We start from the raw sequence: 26,512 nt of genomic DNA on the forward strand, positions 1-26,512 counted from the left end.
GATATGGCAAACGCTCAACATTCTTCGACATCCGTCCTGTTGTTGTTGGTATAACCCTACAGGTGTACTTTACTAAAGAACTGGAGCGTGGGCGCTCCCTATTGCAATGCCATACAGTATCCAAATCAACAGGGTTATCAGTCAGGTGCACTTTGCCTGGCTCCGTCTCCTGGGAACACCAGTATTGTGTCAGCCGGGCAAAATATTAAAACGTCACCATATTTACAGAACAATTTCATCTGCCTGCCTGCGCTGAACGGATTGAGTCTGAGCCTGCCTGCATTCGTCTAGCCTGCATTCAAATGTGGGTAAATCAACACAGTTCCCCTTTGACACAAAATGCAGCGCGATTACCGAGTTGGTACAGCCTTAATAAGCTGAATAATGAGAGAATTTCAGAAATGCACAAGCGCCATTATAGCCCAACAATAAGAGCTAGGAGTGAGTAAACCAGCGCAGGGCAGAAGGTAGGCGTGGAGATATAATGAGGCCAGTGTTGTAAGTAATGTACTCTCCATTGTGCTACCATGTAAATGCTGCTACCCATTTCTTCTTTCAAACACACACAGCCCCGGATTTAAACCCAGTCTCAATCTGAGATTTCTTCTCTTTCTTCGAAGAATGACACAGTGGTGTCCCTCATTCTTTTCTCTCTCTCTCTCTCTCTCTCTCTCTCTCTCTCTCTCTCTCTCTCATTTTTTCTCTCTCTGTTTAGTGACAGGCAGTGACAGAAAATAGCACCAGTCTTGCTTCTTGAAAGCAAACATTAAATCTCATCGGATGAGCTCCAGGTGTGTCACTGCCAGACTCGTAAACACGCCACTACTTACATATTTCCCCCTCCGAATGACAATTAAGGTCAGTGAAATAATTGCAGTCCTTTATAATCCTCGCTGCTCTAACTGGGGATGATAGGGACAGTTAGGAGCGGAGGTTCTGCTCCTACAGTGTTTGGACTTCTCTTCCTTGGTTGAGGTGCTCCTCCTTTCCCTGGTTTCCTACCGTACCAAACACTGTCTGTGAAGCCCTGTGTCTCGTATACCTGACAACCCTCTTATGGAAACAATTGCAACGTCATCATTATCGTCATTAATTATATTGACATTTCGCAAGACAATATTTGTCCTGCCATTTGAAGTATGTGTCTACATGGTACTGAATTATGTCGCGCCACTCACAAATCAGGTCTTGGGCCGGCTCAGTCATTTTCTCATTGGCAAACGGTTGGAGGAGTGCAGCATTTCAGCTAAAACAATCAAAACCTCTTCTACTCTACTGTCAAGAGGCAGGGGGCACTTTGTGAATAGACACATGCATCAAAAGAACTGCCAAATAATTGTCTGTTTTTATTAATAAGTCCCAAATATTGCTGTTGGACAAGGCCAGTAGAAGTGCCTTGGTCTGCACTTCTTCTTCTTCTGTCCTCCTCCAACAACTTGTCTGTTATTGTAACACAACGCAGGTGCAGGATTTAACAACACACACTTGGTCGTCTTGACGAGGGCCATAAACTGTGCTTGTCTATCAGGAGAGCTGTGCTTGTCTATTGGAGACAAGCATCCAGCCGTGCTTGAATATCTGTTACGGGTTTCTGGGCTTGGGCCTACGCCATCCAGGTGGATCACATTTAACAGCTAAGTTCCACCAATTCCCCATAAAGGAATGAAGAGATAGCCCTCTCTTGTCCATGGAATCCCATAGAACTATAGTACCATTCCATAGAGCTCCGCGAGCCTGAAAACAGATGATCATGTCGGGCGTAAGACAGATGCTGCATATGACATACCAAGGAAGCTTTATAAGAACCCTAATAGTACAGAGTAAAATGACAAGTTTGAAAACGGAGGCTTGATTCAATGCACTTTGTTTAAGAGTCTCTGTTCCATTTGTTGATGCTAATCTTTGCAGTACTTTGTTCTTTTTTTTTACAAGCTGTTCATATTGATCACTGCAGAGTGAGGATAGGAGGGAGGTGGTTCAATCACAATAACAGCATACCATTATGAAGACGCGACAAAGAACCGTGGCTGTGTGCAGCATCTCTCACTCATATACCGTAAAGCCATGGTGTTTAGAATGTTATCAAGTAGATACGGACTGAAATTGATTCGGGTAATGAATGCCTGCACCTTGAAATATAATAGCCACTTATAGTAATTACCTTCACAATTATCAAGGTCACCTAACAAAACGATGGCCGACATTTTGAGGACCCTAGCTGACACACGTTTACTGTGACACGATGTCATCCTCGTATCTTTATATATTTAAAGTGATATGTGGGATTTTTGAATTTCTTTTTTACAAATACATTGGTTTGTTTTCTAGTGTATGACAGAACTATGGGTTGTATATGCTGTACCAATTCAATAAAATTCATCTTAATGGTTTTAAATTGGGGAAATCATTGAACTATGAGAGAAACGCATAAAACTATTTTATTTTCTCTTTTTGTATTTAAAAAAAAAACTGTCCTTCACTCTTGTTTCCTTTCACCCAAGCCCTTGATGCATGTCAACGTGTCAGCCAAATTGGGATGACAACAAGTGAACTGTCACTCAGAGCACTTCAGCTTGCCCACTCCCAGATATCGAAACCTATTTGTATCAAGTCAAACATATTCATATAAAATTGTGTACACGCTTGAAGAACACTGCCCCGTTTTAGAATACAGAAAGAAAGGGGGGGGGGGGGGGGGGGTCACACAGCTGAGTCTGACGTCTCTTTTATGACACGTTCAAGCTCGGGAATTCAGTATTCAGCGCCAGGGCAACACTCCGCACTCCGGATTCAAAATGTCAATATGAAACATAAACCAGCCTTTACTAACAAGCAACTTTTTTCAGACTAGAATTAACATGCTTATTAGGAAAACCACACAGCTAGCCAAGTGAGCTAGCCAATGGTTTTCCCAATGCAGTGCTAGAGTAGAATATTACTCCCGCTATCTTTTAAAGGATCATTTGACCATCAAACAATGTTGGAGTGGGTTTCCTTTCACACACAAAGCCCAGTAATAAACGCTTGGCCTTTGTCTCACATACGCTCGGCTAGAAAGATGACCTCAGCTTCAAAACAATAAAGGCCCTGTAATGCACTCTCCAGAGCCCTATTGCACTAACTTTGTTTCACTTCAATACAATTTCTGAGAAATGAAAAAAAAAGGAAATTCGTTGGACCTTAACAAGTCTCTATCACAAAGTGTGTCAAATCTGACATCAGGGCATACCAGTCAGAGAGGCTACAACAAACTGGGACTATAATAGGAGTGTAATGAGTTTCAGTGTGTGTGTGTGTGTGTGTGTGTGTGTGTGTGTGTGTGTGTGTGTGTGTGTGTGTGTGTGTGTGTGTGTGTGTGTGTGTGTCTGTGCGTGTGGGTGTGTGTGTGTGTGTGTGTGTGTGTGTGTGTGTGTGTGTGTGTGTGTGTGTGTGTGTGTGTGTGTGTGTGTGTGTGTGTGTGTGTGAGTAAGAGCGAGAGGGGGGCGATTGAGAGAGAGAGAGAGAGAGAGAGAGAGAGAGAGAGAGAGAGAGAGAGAGAGATCAACATAGAGAGAGGGAGAGCGTGACTGTGCATTTGGTGTGTGGCGGTATAGTGGTATTGGGGGGTGAAGCAGGGGGGCACCCTGAACAGCTAAGAGGATCAAATATCTAAGCAAAACAAAGGCTGTGTCACAGGGGCGTTCAAGTCACAAGCTCTCTCACTCCTACAACAACAGACCCCCCCCAAATGTCTAGTCCCGTTGCCCCGACAGCGCCGGTCACAAAGAGACCCCAGATATTACAGAGAACAAAACAGCGGACAGATGTAGGTATTGTTATGCAGAGTATCTTCCTCTTCCCCCAGGGCTGACCGTTTCCACTAAACGTCAACAGTGAAAAACTCTGATCTCTGCAATCCTTACCACTAAAAAGAACAACAAAATACCTAGCGCTTCCATTTTGACTTGGGCCTGTTTAGCAGTCTACACTCTAGATCAAGCCGACCCACTTTCTATTTCTGCACTTGCTAAACACTTCTTTTTTGTCTTGGCCTTACAATAGGCTGATGGAGTCTGGACTAGGACAGTACGGTTGCCCCCCCCCCCCCCCCCCCCCCCCCCTCCACGCCCATCCTCTCTCTTCATGGTCATCTCGTAGGATCTGACCCATGCCTGAAGTGACCTGAGATGAAGCTGTGTATTATTACAGCTGGGAGCCCAGCGAGACTCAGTGATAGGATGAGCCCTGATTGATTAAGACCAGATGGGCGTCGTCCACCGTCCACACATGGCAAACAACAGACATGGAAAGGCTGTGTCTACATTCCCGGAGTAACACTCACATTGGATGGTTTGATTTGATCACGCTCCTCTATAGTAGTCAGAGCTGGGCAAACGTTGTCTCCCATATTATCTTACTCCCTAAAACCGTTGATCCATCTTTGACAATAAGGGAATATTACTTACAGTCTATCTTGGGAGAGATATTTTTTTTAAAGCTTACAAATATTGTCGAAGCAAAAGGTTTTCTTTAAACCTGAAGTCCCTTATGGCCTTACCGTAGATAGGTTCACACCTGCTAGGGTTCAACCTGACCTGACTGTTGTGGGTCTGTAAGTAAAGCTCTCTTAAATTAGACATGACTCTATCTAATTGTTGAATGTCATGCGGTCCAAGCCACAGTGTAAATCCTACCCCAGTCTAGACAGAATTCTTGACAGTCCTACACTAATGTCTGTCGCAGTCAGATGGGGAAAATGCAGAATGGCAAGGTAATTTGACGCAAGGCACTTCTCCCGGCGAGTAATATAATGTGGCAGCAGAAGCAGCTTTTTAAAGGAATCAATTAAGTTTTTAAAAAGGTGTTCCCTGGCTGGCCAGGGTGAGGAGGGTTATTATTCTAGAGGATTGAAGGGGGTGGGTGGGGGCTGGCGGGTGGTTGGGTGGATTCTCTGGAGGCAGAGCAGACCTCTGTCTTTCAGTGGCAGTGGTCTCCCAGCCCTCATCCTCCTCCTCACACAGCATGGTTTATTTCCTGCTCACGCTGTGGCCTTAAACTGCTACCTTCTCGTTATAAATCTTCTCAGGTTTCACCTCCAAGTGTCTGTGCTCCTGATCTCTGACTGGCGTTCCTAGCAGCTATGTATGACTCTGCGCCTGGAGGGCACTGATGAACTGCCCCCTTCTGCCCTTGCTCTGTCACACCCAGTTTAAGATGAGCTATCAATTTTCAAAGGGCTGCTGCGATTGGTTCGGAGGGGGGGCTTTGGGATTGGGGCGCAGCGGTAGAGGGGGTAACAGGGAAAATCTGGACTTCTGGCTTCTGACTCTAGGGAGAGTAAAAGGGATAAAGTGGATTCGTAACAGTTGGGTTCTGTTGGACTTTTTATAAAGCCCTCCGTCTTCGTAACATATAAGGTAAAACTAACCACTGTTTGATTTCAATTGGTTACAACATGTAGCCTTCCCCATCAAAGAGGTGGACAGGAAAAAGGTGCTGCTACACCTAACATAGGCTATAACTGTTGTCTTCGGGCTTGGTTCTTACAAACACCTTAGCAAGCAATCCCGTGGTCTTAAAGTTTTCCCTGTTTGATGTACTCATAAACAGGAGTCTTTTCTTTTTCAAAGATAGTCTACTGCTTCAGTGAGCGTAGACAATGTGTGGTGTACTCAGCAAAATAGCCATTGCTTCTTAAGCCTCAACCCCCTGTCTGCCCCCCCCCCCTCCCCTCAGTGCTTGCTAGGCTACATGGATACACATCAACCAAAAGGGGAACAGGCTAAACACATAACTCTTATTTATGCCGTTCAATTCAGCCTCAGCAATTCCGCAATTCATTTTCATGATCAATTACAAAACCTGAAGGCATCTGTAAAGCATTCTGTGTGACAGCACACACACACACACACACACACACACAGACTAGCTGTTCATTGTGTTTGCCTAGTGCTCCTGCAGGAATACATTCAACTGCCTAATTTTCTTTTATGACATTTGTTTTGTGTTTTCCCCAGAGAGTTTGAGAGACACCTAGATGTTTGGTAATTACTGCAGGATTTCTGTTTGGTTGAGACTGGTGAGTTTTGAGAGACACCTAGATGTTTGGTAATTACTGCAGGATTTCTGTTTGGTTGAGACTGGTGAGTTTTGAGAGACACCTAGATGTTTGGTAATTACTGCAGGATTTCTGTTTGGTTGAGACTGGTGAGTTTTGAGAGACACCTAGATGTTTGGTAATTACTGCAGGATTTCTGTTTGGTTGAGACTGGTGAGTTTTGAGAGACACCTAGATGTTTGGTAATTACTGCAGGATTTCTGTTTGGTTGAGACTGGTGAGTTTTGAGAGACACCTAGATGTTTAGTAATTACTGCAGGATTTCTGTTTGGTTGAGACTGGTGAGTTTTGAGAGACACCTAGATGTTTGGTAATTACTGCAGGATTTCTGTTTGGTTGAGACTGGTGAGTTTTGAGAGACACCTAGATGTTTGGTAATTACTGCAGGATTTCTGTTTGGTTGAGACTGGTGAGTTTTGAGAGACACCTAGATGTTTGGTAATTACTGCAGGATTTCTGTTTGGTTGAGACTGGTGAGTTTTGAGAGACACCTAGATGTTTGGTAATTACTGCAGGATTTCTGTTTGGTTGAGACTGGTGAGTTTTGAGAGACACCTAGATGTTTGGTAATTACTGCAGGATTTCTGTTTGGTTGAGACTGGTGAGTTTTGAGAGACACCTAGATGTTTGGTAATTACTGCAGGATTTCTGTTTGGTTGAGACTGGTGAGTTTTGAGAGACACCTAGATGTTTGGTAATTACTGCAGGATTTCTGTTTGGTTGAGACTGGTGAGTTTTGAGAGACACCTAGATGTTTGGTAATTACTGCAGGATTTCTGTTTGGTTGAGACTGGTGAGTTTTGAGAGACACCTAGATGTTTGGTAATTACTGCAGGATTTCTGTTTGGTTGAGACTGGTGAGTTTTGAGAGACACCTAGATGTTTGGTAATTACTGCAGGATTTCTGTTTGGTTGAGACTGGTGAGTTTTGAGAGACACCTAGATGTTTGGTAATTACTGCAGGATTTCTGTTTGGTTGAGACTGGTGAGTTTTGAGAGACACCTAGATGTTTGGTAATTACTGCAGGATTTCTGTTTGGTTGAGACTGGTGAGTTTTGAGAGACACCTAGATGTTTGGTAATTACTGCAGGATTTCTGTTTGGTTGAGACTGGTGAGTTTTGAGAGACACCTAGATGTTTGGTAATTACTGCAGGATTTCTGTTTGGTTGAGACTGGTGAGTTTTGAGAGACACCTAGATGTTTGGTAATTACTGCAGGATTTCTGTTTGGTTGAGACTGGTGAGTTTTGAGAGACACCTAGATGTTTGGTAATTACTGCAGGATTTCTGTTTGGTTGAGACTGGTGAGTTTTGAGAGAAACCTAGATGTTTGGAAAAGAAGAGAACATGTGAGGGAGCCAGGTACCGAGCTCCTAAGACTTGACCTTCTACATTAATAACATACTTTTAATGTAAATATATATATATATATATATATATATATATATATATATATATATATATTGGCTAATGTCAGCATTATTCAGTGCTTTATTTGAGATATTCAAACAAGCGAAACTCCCCTGCTTATTGTTTCTCAACATTACTTCTCACAACATGTTAGATTTGATAAATCATTTCTTGGTTCTCTGTGGAATATTCTGCAGTCAGAAAAGCGGGTCTGAACAGTTTCTTTCTCACGGACAGGGAAATTAATTTCAATATATTTATCTTCATGAATACATTTTTGTAGTGGAAAAAAATAATACAAAAATCACAAAAGTGTGTTGGGGGATGAATAACCCAGATGCATGATGGTAGTTGGAAGCGCCACAAAACATTAGAAAGGGAAATTGCACACAGCAGGAAGAGAAATCGTTGTGTTACCCGAGGTGAAAAATATTGTTGCTTTGCTTAAAAGTGCATGCAAGGCAAAGGCAAGCTACATTATTAGAATGTTTAAATATTAATTATTCTGCTGGGTAGTAAAGATGATCGAGTCACAGTGTCAACGACTTTATTTTCCTTCCAGAAGCCAGAGGAACTCCTTTCTGCGAAACGTGATCCTGTATCGTTTCACCATCTTGCCAAACAAACCCATGTTTTTACTGTTCTGCGGTTTGACTGTTTTTACAGATTTTGAGTCATTTTTAGGACTAATGGTACTTGCTTTAATTTCCTTCATTTTTTATGCATCTATAAACGTCTCAATGCTTTTAGCAGGACTACCGCATAATGTGTACAGGAGAACGTGTGCAATCTTATATTTGGCACAACGGCTATAGAACTTCTTTCAGGTTTTTCGGGACAAATGACTTTATACAGAATCTGGACATCTTCATTTAAAAGAATTTGGAAGGCAAATTAGAATTGATCTCGGTTGTCAATACCGACAGGTACCAGTCAATACCTAAGTCAGATACATTCATATTTCCTTACAACGTAGTTTTGAAATGACTTTAAAAGTCATTCATGGTGAATCGTGTCACTCCTTAGTCCTTTTCTAAGGATGTTAGTGTGAAAGGCTTCCTGCTATCTTTCGCCAGAAAGGCAATACAAATACACTCAGATACATAGGGCTTGCCCAACAAAGCCCAGTATTATTTCTGAAGATCTTTCCTGGCTTCTCAGGTAAATCAGAGAAAGCTGCTAGTTTCCCCGCTGTATGGCAGAGAGAGAGATCCAAAGCCGCTGGCTTAAAGATAGGTATTATGGCTGTAAGATCTAAAACACTTTGGGAGCCTTCAGAGTGAAATGGATAAAGATACAGAGGGTTGAGGGGCAGAGACTTGAGGGAGAGAAAGAGATGGGGTTGAATAGAGAGAGAGAGAGAGAGAGAGAGGTGGGGTGGGGGGTGGGGGGGGGAGTGGTGGAGGGCAGCTAGAGAAAGAGAGAGAGAAGAGGCCCCGGCTTCAGCTCTCTGAGACTCCTCGCTCCTTGCTGTCACTCATGGCTGCCCTGCCAGTATTTCCCCACCTGAGACGGATTGCGATGCATGTTTGAGTCACTCATGCACAAGAAGCAATACACAAGTTCGGTGTAAAGCCACTTTAAAAGCTCATCAGGCGCATACTTTGCTTGTAGGAAATACCTTATTCATGACGGAGGGAGCCGTAGCCTAGGTAATTACTTGAATCAAGGTGGCCTCGGAAATGTTTAAATCTACAAGGACGTGCAGGAACATGAATAATGCAAAATAATTTGCATCTAAAATTTTTAAGTGTGCTTTATTCAAAAACTAAAAGGCGGCTTCGATTAAAGTTTGATGAGTGGAAGCTGAGAGCTCTGTGCATGCTGGGAAAAGCTCCTTATTGGTAGAAATTATTTAGAATGGTGATAAAGGGGCAGGGAGAGGAGAAGAGGAAATGGGGAAGAGAATAACGCCAGAAGAAGAAACTGCCAATAAATAATCACTAAGGTAGATGAGCATTAGTGCGTCAGCGAGGGTGTACTGTAGAGAGAGAGAGGGATATTGCAATACGCTGCCTTGTAAGAAAAGTTTTTCAGACAAGGTGTTTGTAACCACACACAGTACAGACACAAAGGAGAACACAGTACGTAGCTGTGTATTACTCTTCCACATAGCAATGCATTTTTCTTAAAGAGGGCATTTGTTTTCTGTGTCATATTCAAATATCTAGGGGAGCATATTTTCCATAAAATCGTGTTACAAAAAAAATAAAAAAAATAAAAAAATCATGCACACTTTCATTGCATGAAAGGAAGTTCACAAAAGTTGACAGTTTGACTTGTGTTTGTTTCACAAAGTACAGTTACAACATCAACCACTTGACAGCGCTTTACCTGCTTCTTGACGAACGCACCCCACAGCAAGTTGGACAGCACCGAGAAGAAAAGAAGAGAGAAAACATGGACTCGTTTAGTGTCATAGGTCATGTTATTGAGACCAAAAAAGAATGAACACTTTCCTTTGGAAAAAAGGAAACAAAACGATGCGACACACAACATTGTACTGACTAACTGCGATACAGAAAGGCACACGACAAGAGAGAGTCATTGCAGGTTATGTGGTAAGGTCATGATAGGTGATGATGCCATACAGGTCTAAACAGACATTGTGCATTTGGCTAATTCCTTACCATGACCTCTTAGCTTCGTCAAATGAGCATGGCACTTGGAAGAGCAAGTGTGAGTTATTATTTTGATATTATTCCTTCATAGTAAGTGTGAGTAATTGTTTTGTCATAGACACTATTTGATGCAATATAGTCATTTGTTGTCCTATAGATTGATTTCATGGGTAAATGCAGGAAATACCATCTCTTCATAACTCCTTCTGGGCCACAGCACGTATATATACTGTAAGTAACATGTTAATTACTGCTGTCTGGTACTCCTGTTTAATTTGCATTTAACCTATATTTAGTGTCAAACAGGAGTCCCTGTTTACAGCCTAGTGTTCACATTTCACAGTCTCTCGTTTCATCCAAACGTCCTCAGTCTGGCTTGGCAGTCACTATTGAATCTACTGAGGCTGAACAAGGAGACCAGGGCCTTATTTCTGATGATCCTTACACGAAACAGCATCGTAAAAGAAACAGCCACGAACCGAGGCAATATTCTCCCCTCCATCCATCCACACGCCCACCCAACCAGCACACACACACAAATCAGCACACACACCCCTCCTTTTGTTAAAACAAACCATATATCACCAACTTTTTTTCCCCCTCCCCGCCTGCATTGCATTAGCCAGCCAGGCTAAAGAAGGGGGACTATTTTTAACGTGGGCAGTCCAGAAACAAAGGCCTCTCCTGAGGCAGACCCCCCCCCCCTGCCTAGTGGGTCACCTAGCTCTCTGCGACACTGCTTCTTTTCCCACGCTAACCTCGGGGGGCTCATTTGCATCGCGCTGGCTGTTGGGGCGATTATGTTCAGGTGAGCTGGTCTGTATGGGGCCGGGGCCATAAGATATGACAGGCACAGGGGCTTGGGGGGCTGGAGGCCTGCCGCCTACCCCCTGATCCTGTCCTTAATTGCGACTGACTGGCACCAGACACAATCACCCTCTTGATTCAGCAAATTGTCCTCAGAGTAGCTTGTGGTGACCCCGACCTGCGCAAATCATCTCACAGCAGCTGGCCGAGGTAAACAAGGAGCAATCTCAATTCACCCAGGACAAAAGAGAGTGCTCGTATATGATCTTTTTTTTCTCTCTATTCTATCAGTACAGGTCCTCCTTTATACAAGGACAGCATCAAAGGATCACAGCTCAGTGAATCCAACTGGATTTGTCATATTGCAATATAGGTAGTGATGTTGATGCCTATACAAATACACAAATACCCTCATTAGTTGAAAACCAAACCAATCTAATACAACTACTATTTGAGATGTTACATACTAGACAAGGGGAAAGGTCCTAAAGTAGCCCGTGTGTGTGTGTACAGTGTACGTGTATTTCTCGAATATAATTGTCAGCATCTGGGCCTGTCCCTCCCATTCTCACAGAGTGCCAACAACGTCAGACAGGAGAGGGTTCTGTGTTCACAGAGGAGTGTAATTATCATGTTTCCGAAAGGGAGGATGGAGGATGTAATCTCAGGCCTCTGATTAAAAGGGGAAAGAATAGAAGGGAGCAAGTGAAGGCTCCCTTACAAGTGTGTTTACAGGGAGACACAACTTCCACAACCACAACACTTCCACTGACCACTGACCACTGACCAAGGAGATTACGCTTACCAAGACAGAAGGTTAGTTAGCATTTAGCCAGAGGCGGAAGTTCGGACTCACACTGTGAATAAACATGGCATCCAACTGATAATAGATTCCAAATTCAAGGTACTACAATGGGGCACTTCAATGGGATCCTTTTGAATATGCTGCTGGGGTATCTTTTGCATTGGCAATGTTAAATCTATGATGCCCGTGGTAGTTACCTTGTATTATCAGGAGAACATGGGATGTAAAAGGGAGTGCAGCTTTGCTTCCAACGAGATGGGGAGAGAAGAAGAAAAAAATCTGGATAACTGTCAACATTTGCCCCTGCAAGGTTTTCAATCTGTCAGTGTGTCAAGGTACCTTCATTTCCCTCTCCTCCCAGAGAACTGACCATTTGATCCCGCCCAGAGAAACCGCTCCAACACATTTCAGATGCAACATCTCCTGTGACAGAATTCTTATTTTTTCTTCTTTTTAAGACACCCTTTATTCACTCAGTCCAAAAAAAAGAAGATCAGCATGAAGAAATCGAGCGCACCGCATTTGTCCCCAGAACATCGGCCTCTCAGTCGTGCCGTTTTATCAACGCCACATTTGGAACTAAGTTGAATTTCAAGACGTTAAACCATCCCCACCCACTTTCGAACAACTGCTATTCTCGAACAACCCCCCCCCCCCCCCCCCCCCCCCCCCCCCCCCACGAGTATATCATTTTCTACCGTTTTGTCAGTTTCGTGTACTTTTCTATAGATTAACCTGCGATTGTGATCTGTTTTCAGTCTTCCAGAGAGGTTGGCATTGTGGGGAAAGTGATGTTTATCTCCGGAAGACGTGCGAACACAGAGCACGACCAACAATGAGGTGGGAAATACAAAAAAGCCAAAGTGTAAGAAATGACAGATAACATCCCATGAGTTGTTGGGGGACGTTCCTCTTCCTCACTTTCTTTCTTTATGAACAGCTTTTCTTGTTTCACTTTGCTTCCGCTTCTATGGTGACATGAATGCGGCTTGTCTCTGATTGGATGAAGAGAGTAAACAACGACAAAAGCAGCCCATTTAACCCGTGTGCATTACCACGGCTACATCACATGATAGCTCGACAGACAGAAGGTTGACTGGATGAAAGCTGAAACTTCAGAGCCAAATCATCCATTTTAGTAGCATGGATGTTCAAATAGCACTAATAAAGATCCGTAATGATGAAACCGAAGAGAACATTTCTTGGAGGCCTCATTTGGTAAATAAATGAGCTGAAAGAACTGTGCAAAAGTTGTTTTTTTTATTTAAAAAAAGGTCTTTCAAGCTCTTCTAAACACGCTTGGGCTGAGTTACGCATCACCGAGGCTATAATCTTCACTCAATCTCAGAAAATTACCCCCATCCTCCTTCTTCCTCCTCCTCCCACCCCCAAAAAAACCTTATCAGCAGATACTCCCCTTCACTTTATTTCATTTATGAATTACAAGAAAGATGCTATTATATATTATTAATTTTGGTGCTGTTCTTTGGCTCTGGCTTCGTTCGGCGGTGAGCTGCGGATGTCGGCGCGGTGTAATTATGTTCTAGCCGGGCAGCCATCCGTTTCCTTTCAAAAATTTACAGGATTCTTAATCACGTTGCTCATTTGGGTGCACAGTAGCGAGGATGGCGCAACACAAACAGGGCACGTCTGTTTACACAGAAACACCTGCTTAGCATTGATAGCAGATGTCAGTCAGTGAACAGAACAAAAAAAGAGGAAAATGGAATTAAAAAGGCAAGCATCACCAACTTCTTATTATTTACTTTACTGCGAAAATGAACTACTATAATGGTGGATAGAGAGGAGGGAGGAGAGAGGAGAGAGAGGAGAGAGAGAGGGGAGAGAGAGAGGAGAGAGAGAGGGGAGAGAGAGGAGAGAGAGAGAGGGTAGGCAGGGGTTGAGAGAGGAGAGAGAGAAGAGAGAGAGGAGGGAGCATATTACAAATGCCAAGAAAACTAGGACTTATAATTATGCCCATTTTTTTTTCTCTCTCATTTATTTATCTTTTTCCTCTGGTTTTCTCCCACCTGCATGGAATGAGAGCAGGCAAGCCAGCATCTTAGGCATGATGAGATTTGGAACCCGTTTTTCTCCTCTCTTTTCCGGTTAAGAAAACATCTATGGCCTTATATTTCTCTCCGTTTGCATCAGTCTTTACTGCATTATTCATTAGCATTTTAGCGGGTAATTAAATCTCTCCTCGCTGGGATGCTGTGTGTTCATTTGTATTTATATTAAATGTGAATATTTTTGTGATGAAAATGCAGAATGCTGTCAATCGACTTTCCTCACCTTATAAATGGATGACTATGGGCGAGCAAGCTTTGAAAATACTTTATTGTTCTTGCCGGTCTCACTAAATGGCTTCTTCTTAAGAATAATATTCACAAGTCAACTACCGCATTGACAAACATATTTCACTGGATGAATGTGCTCGGCCAGGGATATTGGATCCCATGGTGATCTGGCTCCCCCCCCCCCCCCCCCCCCCCCACCCTATAGTAAAATATCAACAACAAAATGGCCACTGAGGACCTTTGTGACACACTGAGAGACACAGAGACAAAGATACAAATAGCGGAGACACTGTGCCTTTAAAGCCCATCTGGCCTGGAGACGTAATAAAATTGACGTATTGATTCCTTTGAATTTACGAATGCCTGTTTCATAAACTCCATTTCCAAAGCCTAGCCCTCTTTAGAGCGCTGTCATTTTCCCCCCAAATGGATCAATTATGTGCCCACGTAATCCCGTTACCTGTGAAATCCACGCATACTTCCCCCATTTGCGGCGGTTCCCAGGCGGACAGACTCACATTAAGCGCACATAAACAAACTCGAGGTTTTCCCTGACATTAGGGATTGTTTTCTCACTGTATATTACGCACCGAAGACGAGTTACTCCCTTAGGGTTTAGGAGAATATCAGAAAGAAGCTCTCTCCCTCTTCTCTTCACATATGGGTAAGGGAGGCATACCCGCCTTTTAACATCCTAGTCAACACCCCCTCCTCGCTTACCCTGCCTTGCTGCCCGCCTAGGAAAAACTGAATTCAATACTAATGTCTCATCTTTATCTGCTCACAAGTTCAATGCTAATCTATGACACAGCAAATAATACATCCAATAAACTGATAGGGATTTTTTAGTTTGTTGCTCAATCACACAATACAATTCCCTCAATATGTGCCCCTATACCCTCTAAACATTTAACATCCATCTGGTTGTCGATACTGTGTTCCTTTGCGTCCATTTTCAAACCCGCTGTGTCCCAGGCACCTTCCACGAGGAGTGGTGATAGCTCATACGGTATCTCCAGAAACGCTATCTCCAGAAATACACATATGTTTGTGGGTTTCTACCTTCTCTGTATCACATCGAGAGAAAAGGTGAGAAACAGCCAAGGTTTTACAATGTTGTACCTACATGACCCGGTATGTAGACATATGTGGAATGTACTGTACCAAGGCAAGGTAGCTAGGCATTATATGAAAGGCTAGGCCCACTCCCTCCCACCCTCATCTCCACCCACAACAAATCTGTTTTTGCTATCTTACATTCTTGAAGTCCCCCCCCCCCAAAAAAAAAGATTCTGAGAAAAACCAAAATCTGTCCTGGATCTTATTTGCCACACTCCAGCGGCAACAAGCGGCTCAGTTAAACTACACTCTCACTGAACAATCTGTCTGGTGAGGGTTCACAAAACTATGAAATACCTTGTCAGATACTGCCTGACCTGTTCAGCAGAGTGACTCTGAAAATAATCAAATACAAAAATAATAATAAAGGGATATTCTGCGAAGAAGAGAGGCGAGGAGGACGGAAGGAGGGAGAGGAGGGAGGTGGTGCAGCGTTTATGAAAGGGGGGCACTTTCTGCCTTTCTACTCAGGGAAAGCTCGCTGCTCTCTCCTCACAATCAGCCATGCACACCCCCAGCCATTGTGCGCAAGGGGCTTTAAAGATAAATGTCTGCATGTTAACCACATTTGACATGCTGTACAGTAGCAGCCACCTTGGGTCTCAGGATGCAGCCAAACAACAACGAAAATACAACAAACAATCCCAGCAAGGATGTTAAACATGAGGAAAAGCACAATCATTTGTCACATATCTGTAAAAGTTGTGGCTCGCTCGCTGAGTGCACCGGAGGATGGAGAAAAAAGGGGAGGGAGGTGCGTGTGTGTGTGTGTGTGTGTGTGTGTGTGTGTGTGTGTGTGTGTGTGTGTGTGTGTGTGTGTGTGTGTGTGTGTGTGTGTGTGTGTGTGTGTGTGTGTGTGTGTGTGTGTGCGCGTGTGTGTGAGCGAGCGAGTGAGTGAGTGAGTGAGTGAGTGAGTGAGTGAGTGAGTGAGTGAGTTAGTGAGTGAGTGTGCGGTGAGGCCTAGAGATTGATGTGCATGGGTATCAAAAGGCACACACCTGAGTAAATGTTGCCACTATCCCAGACTGACAAACTTGTGTAATATCACAAAACCTCTTTGATAAAACACCACAATCAAAAAAAGTGATATTGTGAGGAACATCATGTAACATTTGATATCCCTCTCATGCCAGTGCTGACGTCACAAGGTCAGTCAAGTGACGAACACGTAGTTTTTAACAGACAACATATGCAGAAGTACAGGCCATCAGTAGCTAGCCTGTAGTCTGCTCCTTCCATGGATTTCTCTGGAAATCGGACTGAGGTCGTAACTGAGGCCAAGAACCTGACCATAGAGTTCTGGAACCAAATTGAGTGGTTCTGGAACCTGACCGTAGAGTTCTGGAACCAAAACAAGTGGTTCTGGAACCTGACCAAAGAGCTCCATCCCAATGTGTGGTGCTGCTAAGAAACTGTGGGATGGAACCAGACAATGGAGAGAACCCATTGTTTTTACAACTGGACAAGTCTTCCAATATCCTAATGGCACACACATGACCTTATTCCATGGGCCCTGCTTTTCTGATGGATTTATCAGGGGGGGAAACACCTAAAAGACCTTTCAAATGCCACATGTTCCTATCTCTGGTGTTTATTTTATCAGTAGCAGCCGAGAGGAATTGCTAAAATGATGCTAACGAAGACTGAATTCCAAATAGGTTCAGTGTTTTGCAAACAGCTTCAGCTGCATGCTGGGAACAGGGAAGAGCAGACAGGAGGAGGATGGCAATCTCAGTTTACACAGTCTCCGCAGTGCTGCTCCTTTTATAAATTACCTCATCAGTGACTGAAATTAACACCGATTCTTGCAGGCAATTTCTCAATTTCCAATGCTAATTACGTTTTTCTCTTTACTTTTAAATTCTGTACCACCTGTTTAGGGGGGGGAAGACATCTTAGGCAACGCAGCCGCATTTAATCACAATTTTAATTAACCACGGTGTAGATGTGAAAAAGAAGCAATTATAATGCAGATGAATGATGATTTTCCCACATTAAATTGTTTTGTTTCTTCGTTATGTTGATTGCATAAATACAGGCAGGGAACAATTTTTATCTACTGTAATTTTGTAATTGTTTTGCAACAAACAAAAAAATATTTGGACAGAGAGACTAAGTTCATCTGTTTACAGATTGCTTAATTTTTGTTTAACCCTGTAATTACTGCCAATACGTATTTGGGGAAAAACTTCATTTTGACAAGCAGAAGCTAGGCAGCCCTGCTACTGATGTGCTGACACTGTATCAAGCCCAACACCTAATGTCTGTACACATTGTGGCATCTCTGTCACACTCTTCCTCTCCATAAAAAAAAGCAAGAAAACTTAACAACATCTTTACCTCCATCGACCTTTTCCAACTATTTAACTAAAGGAAAGTCATTCTCCTCCCTCCCTCCCCTTTTACCATTGAGCAGACAGTTGCAAATGAAAGCACAGATGGGTACTACAAGAATGGACCCATAATCTTTACTGGCTCATGAAAATATCATTGGGTTTGAAGAAGACTGGTGTCTTAGAGGACTTTTACAGGCTGTGTTCTCAGGAACTTGCGTTTATATTAATGACACAAGCACTGCCACAATAAAGAATAAAAGACATCAACATAGCAAGTTCTCCTAAAATGGTATTGTTTCTTCCGCTAAAAGCCTTTGTTGGCTAACAAGCTCAACTGATATAGAGATGCACCTATTCACCTCCGTGTTTGGCACAGAGGTGAATTAGACAGACCGGAGTCAGAATCACTGTCGTGGCTTGAAATGGTGGAACCAACCGACCCATTAGAGACCAGAGGACTGTTCGGAATTACTGTCCACATTTGATGGGGAGAGGAGATATCTGGCATGGCTGATGGCTTGGGGCCTACAGGCCTTTCACCCTGACCTGGCTAGCGTGGTCTGCTACCGGACATCTTGTCCCCCCCCTTCCCCTGTCTACCTTCCCCCAGCTAGCTGCCTGCCTCCCCCTCCCCTTCACTAATCTCACTGCAAGCAGCTTTCAGTTTGAGCAGAGACCATAAAGAGGAGGAGAGAAGGGAGGGGAGGCATCAGAGTCCTGCAGCCACAGGCAGTGCCGTGAAGCTTCTCTATGAACAAAACTTCAGTGGGAAATAGGGAGGGGCTCAAGTACAGTATGTGTATGCGACTATAATATGTTGCTTTGGTATGGGTTTTGAAAACTGGTTCACGAGAGAGTTTGAGCACAGTGCGTAATTCAATTTTTTTTTTTACAAAAAATCCGTAATACCGGTCATGAAAATAACCCATATATACTACGCAGTAAACACAGAACCTCTGAGCATACATCAACACTAAAAAAGAGAATATTTATGAGTCTCTGCTCTTCCGACATTCCAAGAGTACCTCAAGAGATTCACAGCAAAACTTGGTATATATATAATCATATCTTTGGAGAAAAGAGGCAACCCCATTCTGAATATTAGTGGTGATGGCTAGGAGTAAACAGAGCATAAAATCCGGAGGAACTGTGACAAGGCCCATATGCACGCAGACAATACCAGGCCGGCATCTCCATGCCTTTGTTCCCAGCTTAACAAAACTCTGCCGTCACACCACTTTGACTCAATGCTGCCTGTCGAACGGCCATCAACCCGTCAGGCCCTGGCTGTCACATGCAAAGCTCACAGAGAGAGAGAGGGGGAGTGAGAGACAGAGACAGGGGAGAGATGGAGGTAGAGAGCAAGAAGGAGAGATTGAAAGAAAAAAAAGATGTGCGAAAGTGTCATACTTCTCCGAGGCTCTAAGGCTGTTAAAGGGGCGAACACATTTTAAGCATGTGTGCGTGCGGAGGAAAGATTAAAGAAAAGAGAGCAAAGATGAATACAAGAAACAATGATAGTCACCTAGATCTCTGACTTCCCCTTTAATAAGAATATATGTTAAGAGGATTTCAACTCTGCTCCTCAGGGGATTTGAAAAATTTTACAGCGGAATTCTCGTCCTGCTTTGTGACGTCGCAGAGACAGAATTGGAGCAGCGAAGAATCACTAAAAGTTTCATCAAACAAATCCTTATCTCGATTTCTCTAAGGGCTATAGAGGAGAGTAATTCAAGAAGATAACGGTGCTGCTCATCTGTGTCCTGCTACAACCCAAGGTGCGACAATTGCATTTGTTCTCACTCTCTGTGTGTGTGTGTGTGTGTGTGTGTGTGTGTGTGTGTGTGTGTGTGTGTGTGTGTGTGTGTGTGTGTGTGTGTGTGTGTGTGTGTGTGTGTGTGTGTGTGTGTGTGTGTGTGTGTGTGTGTGTGTGTGTGTGTGTGTGTGTGTGTGTGTGTGTGTGTGTGCGTGTGCGTGTATGTGTGCGTGTATGTGTGGGTGTGTGTGTGTGCGTGTGCGTGTGTGTGTGTGCGTGTATGTGTGCGTGTATGTGTGCGTGTGTGTGTGCGTGTGTGCGTGTGTGTGCGTGTATGTGTGCGTGTGCGTGTGTGCGTGTGCGTGTGCGTGTGTGCGTGCGTGTGTGTGTGTGTGCGCGTGCATGTTAGTGTACAACTTTTTCTGAAAGCCTGATGTTTAATATCCACCACTGCACTCACTCACTGAGTGGTTTTGATCCTCAGCAATATCATCCATTGCACTAAACCAATTTTTCCAAGTCACTATTCTAGCTAAACAACAAATGCTTGTCTTCATATCCATCCCCCCCAAATCCCAATAAAAGACAACACTAAAGTTGGCCTTACTGCAGAGATTCGGAAGCAGAGGCGAAAAAGGGAAGAAAAAAGTCGAGAAAAAAGGCCTACTCATCCCTTCATCCTCCTAACTTTGCGCCCATTACCCCTGTGGCCTAGCTCGCTCAGGGCCCTTTTCTCTCGCTTCTCTCCTCCACCCTGGCCAAGCCAGGGAGAGATTTGTCTCACCCTCCCGCCCTGCCACTGTCAGTTCCCTGTCTCTTTCCCCAGTCCCTACCCTGGCTGTCAGGTTCTGGCCTGCCAATTTCAACTTGAAGCTTGACTGAGCTGATTTGATGCAAATACCTCAGGGGAGAATCCTGAAACTGATGAACAGTTATGTCAAGTCGATTTTGCACCGTTGGGAAAAGGTAACCTCTGCGTCGGAGAGGAAGAAAAAAACACAACAAGGTTAAAGAGAGAGGGAGGCTTTTGGTGCACATGTAATAGCGCCCGGCTTCGCGTCCCCTTGCTGCCTCTTACCGCTCCTCAGAAATGGTAACTGTCAGTAGAAGTACTAATTGCAGATGTGCCAAGCTGCCATTATAATAAAATCAGAGGCCGTGTGGACATTAAACATGGCTGCCTCATTTGAGAGACTGCTGAAAAGGTAGGCATAACTGAATATTTCATGACTTTAATTACTAAGGAATATTCCTTTCCGGCAGTATGGACCGAGTGTTGCTGTAACTAATTATGAAAAGTAATAACATTAGAGATCCTGTGATAGCCAGTTTACAAGGTAGCCTACTTGGCATGTTGAGCCACTATAATATCCCAGACCCATTCAATACTAGAATACATACAGGGAAATGATCTCTCTCTCTCTCTCTGCCTCTCTACGTTTCTCACAGTCTCTCTCCCTCTACCTCACCACCTCTACTACATATCCCTGCCATTTGAATGAAAACAGACAGAATATTGAGAGACTTTCTCCTCCTACACATTTTCTTAACAAAGCACTGATGCAACCAGGTACCTGGACCGTGAAGTGCCATTTGATTAATCCTTTAATTCACAAGACTAAGTACCTGTGTGGCTCTAACCTAACTTTCGCGCTACCCAGCCATATATTTACACAACTTCATCATCCTGACTCCCTGTGATGTCAGTGGCTCAGTTCGATACGACTCTGCCTGAACATTATTCAACTATGCTGCCGCCAACGGTGCATCCCTGGCGTAACGTACGACCACTGATATGGCCGTGGAGAGAAGGAAAGCACAAGGTCTGCTTTGATGGGCATGCTAATTCTAATACCCCTAAGTAGTAAGAATAACAAAGTGATGGAGAATTTATCTCAGGAATGTTGGAACAAGACTTCTGGAGTGATAAGAGTGAATCTTCCTTTGGGTAGGAAAGCAGGGAGTAGCCAGTAATTACTGACGGCTGGGGTCAAGCCTGGACTTACAGAGGGTAAACAGTCAGTGATAGTGCAGGTAGAGGCTAGGGTAGTCACGGCACCGAGTCAGCCCAGGCCTTTTTTTTTAGCCGCAACTAGTCCCAAACCCTGCCCCAATCCTAACCTTAGCCCTCCACCCCTACCCCATTCCCAGAAACATACCCTAGCCCTCAACCCCAGCCCTTTTCCCCTGACCCTGCCTCCACCCCATGGCCCTGGTCCTGTGTGTCAGAAAGGCTGAGGACAGACCTGTCGGTGTGATTATCCTCCAGCTACCTGAGGAGGTGTTTGTTTGACATTGGTGTTTGACAGCGGCGGGGCGCAGGCCGTTCAGTGGGGGCTCCATCGCCAGTCAGAACCTATTAACACGAGAATTCACCTCAGAGTTTTTACAAGCCCAGACTGGTTCACACACTATCTTTACACGTGTCCTTACTACCGATGACATTTAAAGGGGGGGGGGGTGTGTGTGTTTTTTCTCTCTCCTTGGCTCACTTTTACCAAAGGTTAAATGTATGTTTGAATAACAAGGGGAAACGTAATTTCATACAATTTCCTCTATTGCTGCAACGTTCGGTTAAGAGCTCAGTTGATCAAGCGATAAGATGAAAGTGTATAAAGTGACAAAAATGTAGCGCTACAAATGGCTGAATCTGCCCAGCAATCAACTGCAATTACAAAGAAATAACAGTGGCACAGTTACCTTCCATAATATTCAACACGGACCCAGTACGTCCTTAATCAAGACAGACACAACGGTCTCCATTTCCAACCGGGCAAAGGTAGGAAAGGAGAAAATCTCTCTAGGTGACTTGGCTTCTACATGATTCAAACAAATGGAAGGAAATGAGCTGGAATGAGGCAACATGTTCTATTAGGTCTTAGTAAGGGGAATAGCATAACAGTGTAAAATGCATTGAGTCGTATGTGGGGAAAAAGTCCTACATCTCCAAATGTCATGATACCTTAATCTGACAATCTCTTATTGATTGTCCCATGTGTCCATGACCTTGCCAGGAGTGCTCTTCCACCTGACAGTCAAACATACATCAAAGAGAGTGTGTGTGTGTGTGTGTGCGCGTGTGTGTGTGTGTGTGTGTGTGTGTGTGTGTGTGTGTGTGTGTGTGTGTGTGTGTGTGTGTGTGTGTGTGTGTGTGTGCGTGCGTGCGTGCGTGCGTGTGTGTGTGTGTGTGTACGTGCCTTGTGTCTGGTCAGATTTGGTGAAAAAACTAAATCCACCGACTTCAGAGGACGAAACAGGAAACTGAGGGACCACTTTCGGGCACTGTTTTCCCGTAAAGGTGACAACTTTGAACATGCAGATAACGAACAGCGGACAGAGAAACACAGCGCCATTCACACACTACCAACCAGATCAAAAGGCATCTGATGAGATAAAGCGCCTCTTATTTTCCTCACAACTAGTGTTGCTACCTTCCTTTTTTAGCTTTTTAGTAGACCCTCTCCCCATCCCCGACAGCAGTATGGAGTGATATACTCTTAGCCATCATCATTAGCACACCGATATTTCTACAGGCCATAATACAGTCATTATTGAACTTGCGGAATACATGCTGTTTAGGCTATGGGGGACGTGTCATGCATGTGGGCACTATACTTACTCACTCGTGAGGGAAATCCAGATGTATATTGTAAGAGGACAATCAGCAGAAATGGGAGATTTCCATTGAATTTGTCCTTGTTCTGAAGCCCAGACGGTGTATTGCTAGAACTGTCGAGTTGCTGTGTATTACGCTGACTGCAAGTCACACGCAACACATCATAATGAAGTATACGATTATGCGCACAAAACGCGGTGCCTTTGAACTTCTAATTTGTTTTCGTTAAGAAATGGAAATGTTCATTTCCACCTGCTATGCAACCTGTCGCAAGTCACACCAAGTGTACCTTGCAAATAGGAGAGTTGACACGTGGAACATTTTGAAAATCACACGCAAGCCATTGTAAACAACTAGATGTGTGCAAACAGCGGGATAGGAACCGAATGGATGGGCCGAAAAAAAAGACTTCGCATTTTCACTTGAGAAAATGTCAAATGAGGCATGATATTTTTCAAAAATGTATTTTTCTCACCCAATGCATAAAACATTGTGGGCTTAGGATAAGGAAGTACACACATAAACGTACAATCCAAAATGCATACAATTATTTGCCAGTCCACTGAAGTTTCAATTTCAGTGTTTGCCTTGTGTCTGTATCACACACACACACAGAAAAAAAGGAAAAGAGCCAAGGAACGAATGAAAGAAGAGAAAGACAGTCGTCTGAATATGCTCCAGCTTCAGTGGTGTGTGAGTTCACATCACCTTACAGGGGAGTGGATATGAACTGTCAAGTCACAAGAGGACGGTGACAGAGACGGGGCTTAGAGGACGAGTCACGGCGGAGCGGCGCCGCAAACACCTTTAATTCTGTCACTTCTCCTCCATCATTCAATCTTTCACACTCGCGAGTCGCTAAGGTCCTCACACACACACACACACACACACACACGCACACACACATACATAACCTGAACTGCGGACAACACACACACAGCCAAATACAGCACGATATGATCCAGCGCAGGACGAAGGTGGAGGTGGATAAAGTGAACCGGGTCTCAAAACAAGTCAAACTTATTAAGACTTGATCCTCATCAAAACATGATCAAATGTCTAGTCGCCTTAAGCATTATGAATATTGAGTCATCAAATCAACATATTAAGCCAAGGGGCTTGAGGACTGCCTTCTCATTGGTTATGATTCATGCATTTTTCTTATTCACCGATGACGCAAGAAACTCACCACTACGTGGTCCTCGACAATGACATAAGTAAGCAGCACAGAAGACTGCCAGCAGAACAGCAACTAGAGCTGAAGCTATTGCAGAGGGAAGGAATTTCAGCTATAATGATGGGTTGGGTATTCGTTAAAGCCAAGCGAGTCCCCTATCCAAGATCTCGCAGCTTTTCCACACACACACACACACACACACACAAAAAAGCAGAACATGGAACAGGCTGTCCTGACTCTTTACTTTAGACAAGGTACACAAGAAGAAGGCACCGGAAAGGGAGAGAGGGAAAGTTGTCAACAGAGATGAGAAAATGTTCTATGCATGCGAAGAGCAGAAACCTGAACTGTCCAAGTAAAGAGTGAGTGTGTGCCCACAAAGAGTTAACCACTTCCCCTGGTATCGAAGCAGGGGTTAATATCACGCTTGCCTAGTAAAGAATTATCCCTGCACCTCTCGGAACAAAAGACTCCTTTTGCAAACAGACTCGTACTTTCCCCCAGTGTCCAAAGGTGTTTGCTGAAGTAAATCTGTCTAAATCCCGGTCAGCTTGGGAAGGGGGGGGGGGGGTGTACTAATAACCCCTTTTTTTTCTTAACAAAAAGTTCTGGTTGGAAAAGAAAAAAGAAAGAATCTGGAATTCATATCACATGATGCATTTAAAGTTGTAGGCTGAAGCATCCCCCCTTTCAAAGCTTGGCAACGGATTTGCATACATGATTCTTTAGTCTGATTGAGAGAGAGGAGAGAGGAGAAATAGATCTCACTAGACAATAAAGATATCTTGCCAACCAACTTAAGAGAAGTGGAAGCATGCGGTTAAACTTTGGTCCACATTTCTAGGGGGGGGGGGGGGACCAAATCTAATCTTAAAGTAGAGAGAGTACTGAGCTATAAAGTAAAGAGAAACAAAAATGGCAACACTGTTTGAACTGGGTTTTATTTTCATCACATAACACAACGACTAAACTTTTCTCAGTAAACCCAGCATAGTGTATCAACTAACATGATACTTTGAAAGATCACACTGCAACAACTCCAGAAATAGTCTCTCCTATTGACCTCTGACACACCTGCTCTTCTAGTGACATACAAAACACACATCCACAAGGAATCCCTACAATATCACGTGAGAATGCCATTTGACAAATAACAGTAGACATAAGCACTGCGTTGCGCCCCAATTCTTATTTCAAAATGGACAACAACAACAAAAAACACCCCCCCCCCCAAAAAAAGTAATTGTGTAAAAACACACCTGCTCCTAGCTAGTTAGAATCTGATCCGTTTCAGACACCTTTTCATTTATTTAAAAAAAAATTTAAGTGTGAGAGTGAGTGTCCATGAATAGTACAGGCATGCCATCTCGTAACACTATCTGACTGTCAGGAGGGCCAGGCCTACCCCGGTAGAGTAGGAGCTATATTAGGCTAGTAACCAGGGGACACCCAACAAACAGCCACAAACACCTAAGTTATTTTGTTCACTACCCACCCTTCTGCCATTTTTTTGTGTTTTTTTTGTTGCTATTGCTCTCCTTTCTTGCCTTCCCTTTTCCCCCCCCTTTTCATCTCGGCCTTTCTGATGCTGAATGCAAATGTAGCCTGCTGGCGGTGAAAGGGCTGAATTGTGATTAAGAAGAAGAAGAGCTCCTTTCTTTGTTCTCCCCTCGGGGGATGTTTACTGGGAGAGACACGGCGGATCAGATATGAAAGACATTCAGGTCAGCATTGATGTGAGCAAAAGTGAAACCATACCTAAGGCATTCCAAAGACCGTGGTGTCAGGGGTTCAGCTAACGGTGCCTCTGCTGTGTGTGTTCTCCCCGTTAGGCGGAAATATCTTCACAAGCCAGAGACGAAGAAAAAAAATATATAGAACCCAAAACAAAATAAAAATGGGATTTTTTTAATTTATTTTTTACAGACAAAATGTTTTGGGATAAACGTTGCGTATTGGTGTCCGACTGAGGAGATGGTCATTATTGTTCTGACAGATTCATAATCGTCTGATACTGGCATGAATCTGGTTCCTCACGACATGTGTTTGTGGCTGAATGTGATGTCAGGGAGATCTATGTCGTTTTGAATGAACTAAAACTAAAACCTTTACTAAGTCGAAAGTCGCCCACACTAGGCGATGGAATGCATATGGAGCTTTTTTTAATATTCTGGAAGTTCTGAAATCTAACAGGTAGAGATCCAGAAAACACAAAAGTGTTCAGTGGTGCACGTCTGACTATAGTCGTTTTAGCAGAAGGATATATTAAGCTCATGATGACCCCCGTTTGATAAAAAAAAAAGACAAACATCAAACTACAGTGAAGCATCAACCAAACTGTATCTGCTTGAAAAGCGTGAAAAGGGCAACAAAGGTCTCTCGCGTAACGACATGCCAGAAATCAGGATCAGGATGTTGTTTTGGGAACAGTGCACACAAAAAAACACATATCCTCAACATGCCTCAT

At 43.7% G+C, this 26,512-nt stretch overlaps 1 protein-coding gene across 6 annotated transcripts in view; it reads right to left on the minus strand.

Annotated features, from left to right (window-relative positions):
• Positions 1–26,512, minus strand: part of LOC109890443 (zinc finger E-box-binding homeobox 2) — an 83,156-nt gene that overhangs the window by 44,772 nt on the left and 11,872 nt on the right. For 3 of the 6 annotated variants that reach the window (XM_031824513.1, XM_031824516.1, XM_031824512.1), the window contains exon 3: positions 9,843–9,848. The exons of the other annotated variants lie outside the window; for them this stretch is intronic. In XM_031824513.1, coding sequence (XP_031680373.1) covers positions 9,843–9,848 — 6 coding nt within the window. The remainder of the gene's footprint in view (positions 1–9,842; positions 9,849–26,512) is intronic. 6 annotated transcript variants of the gene reach the window in all.

Source organism: Oncorhynchus kisutch, linkage group LG5, assembly GCF_002021735.2.
Source record: "Oncorhynchus kisutch isolate 150728-3 linkage group LG5, Okis_V2, whole genome shotgun sequence".
NCBI classification, from domain to species: Eukaryota; Metazoa; Chordata; class Actinopteri; order Salmoniformes; family Salmonidae; genus Oncorhynchus; species Oncorhynchus kisutch.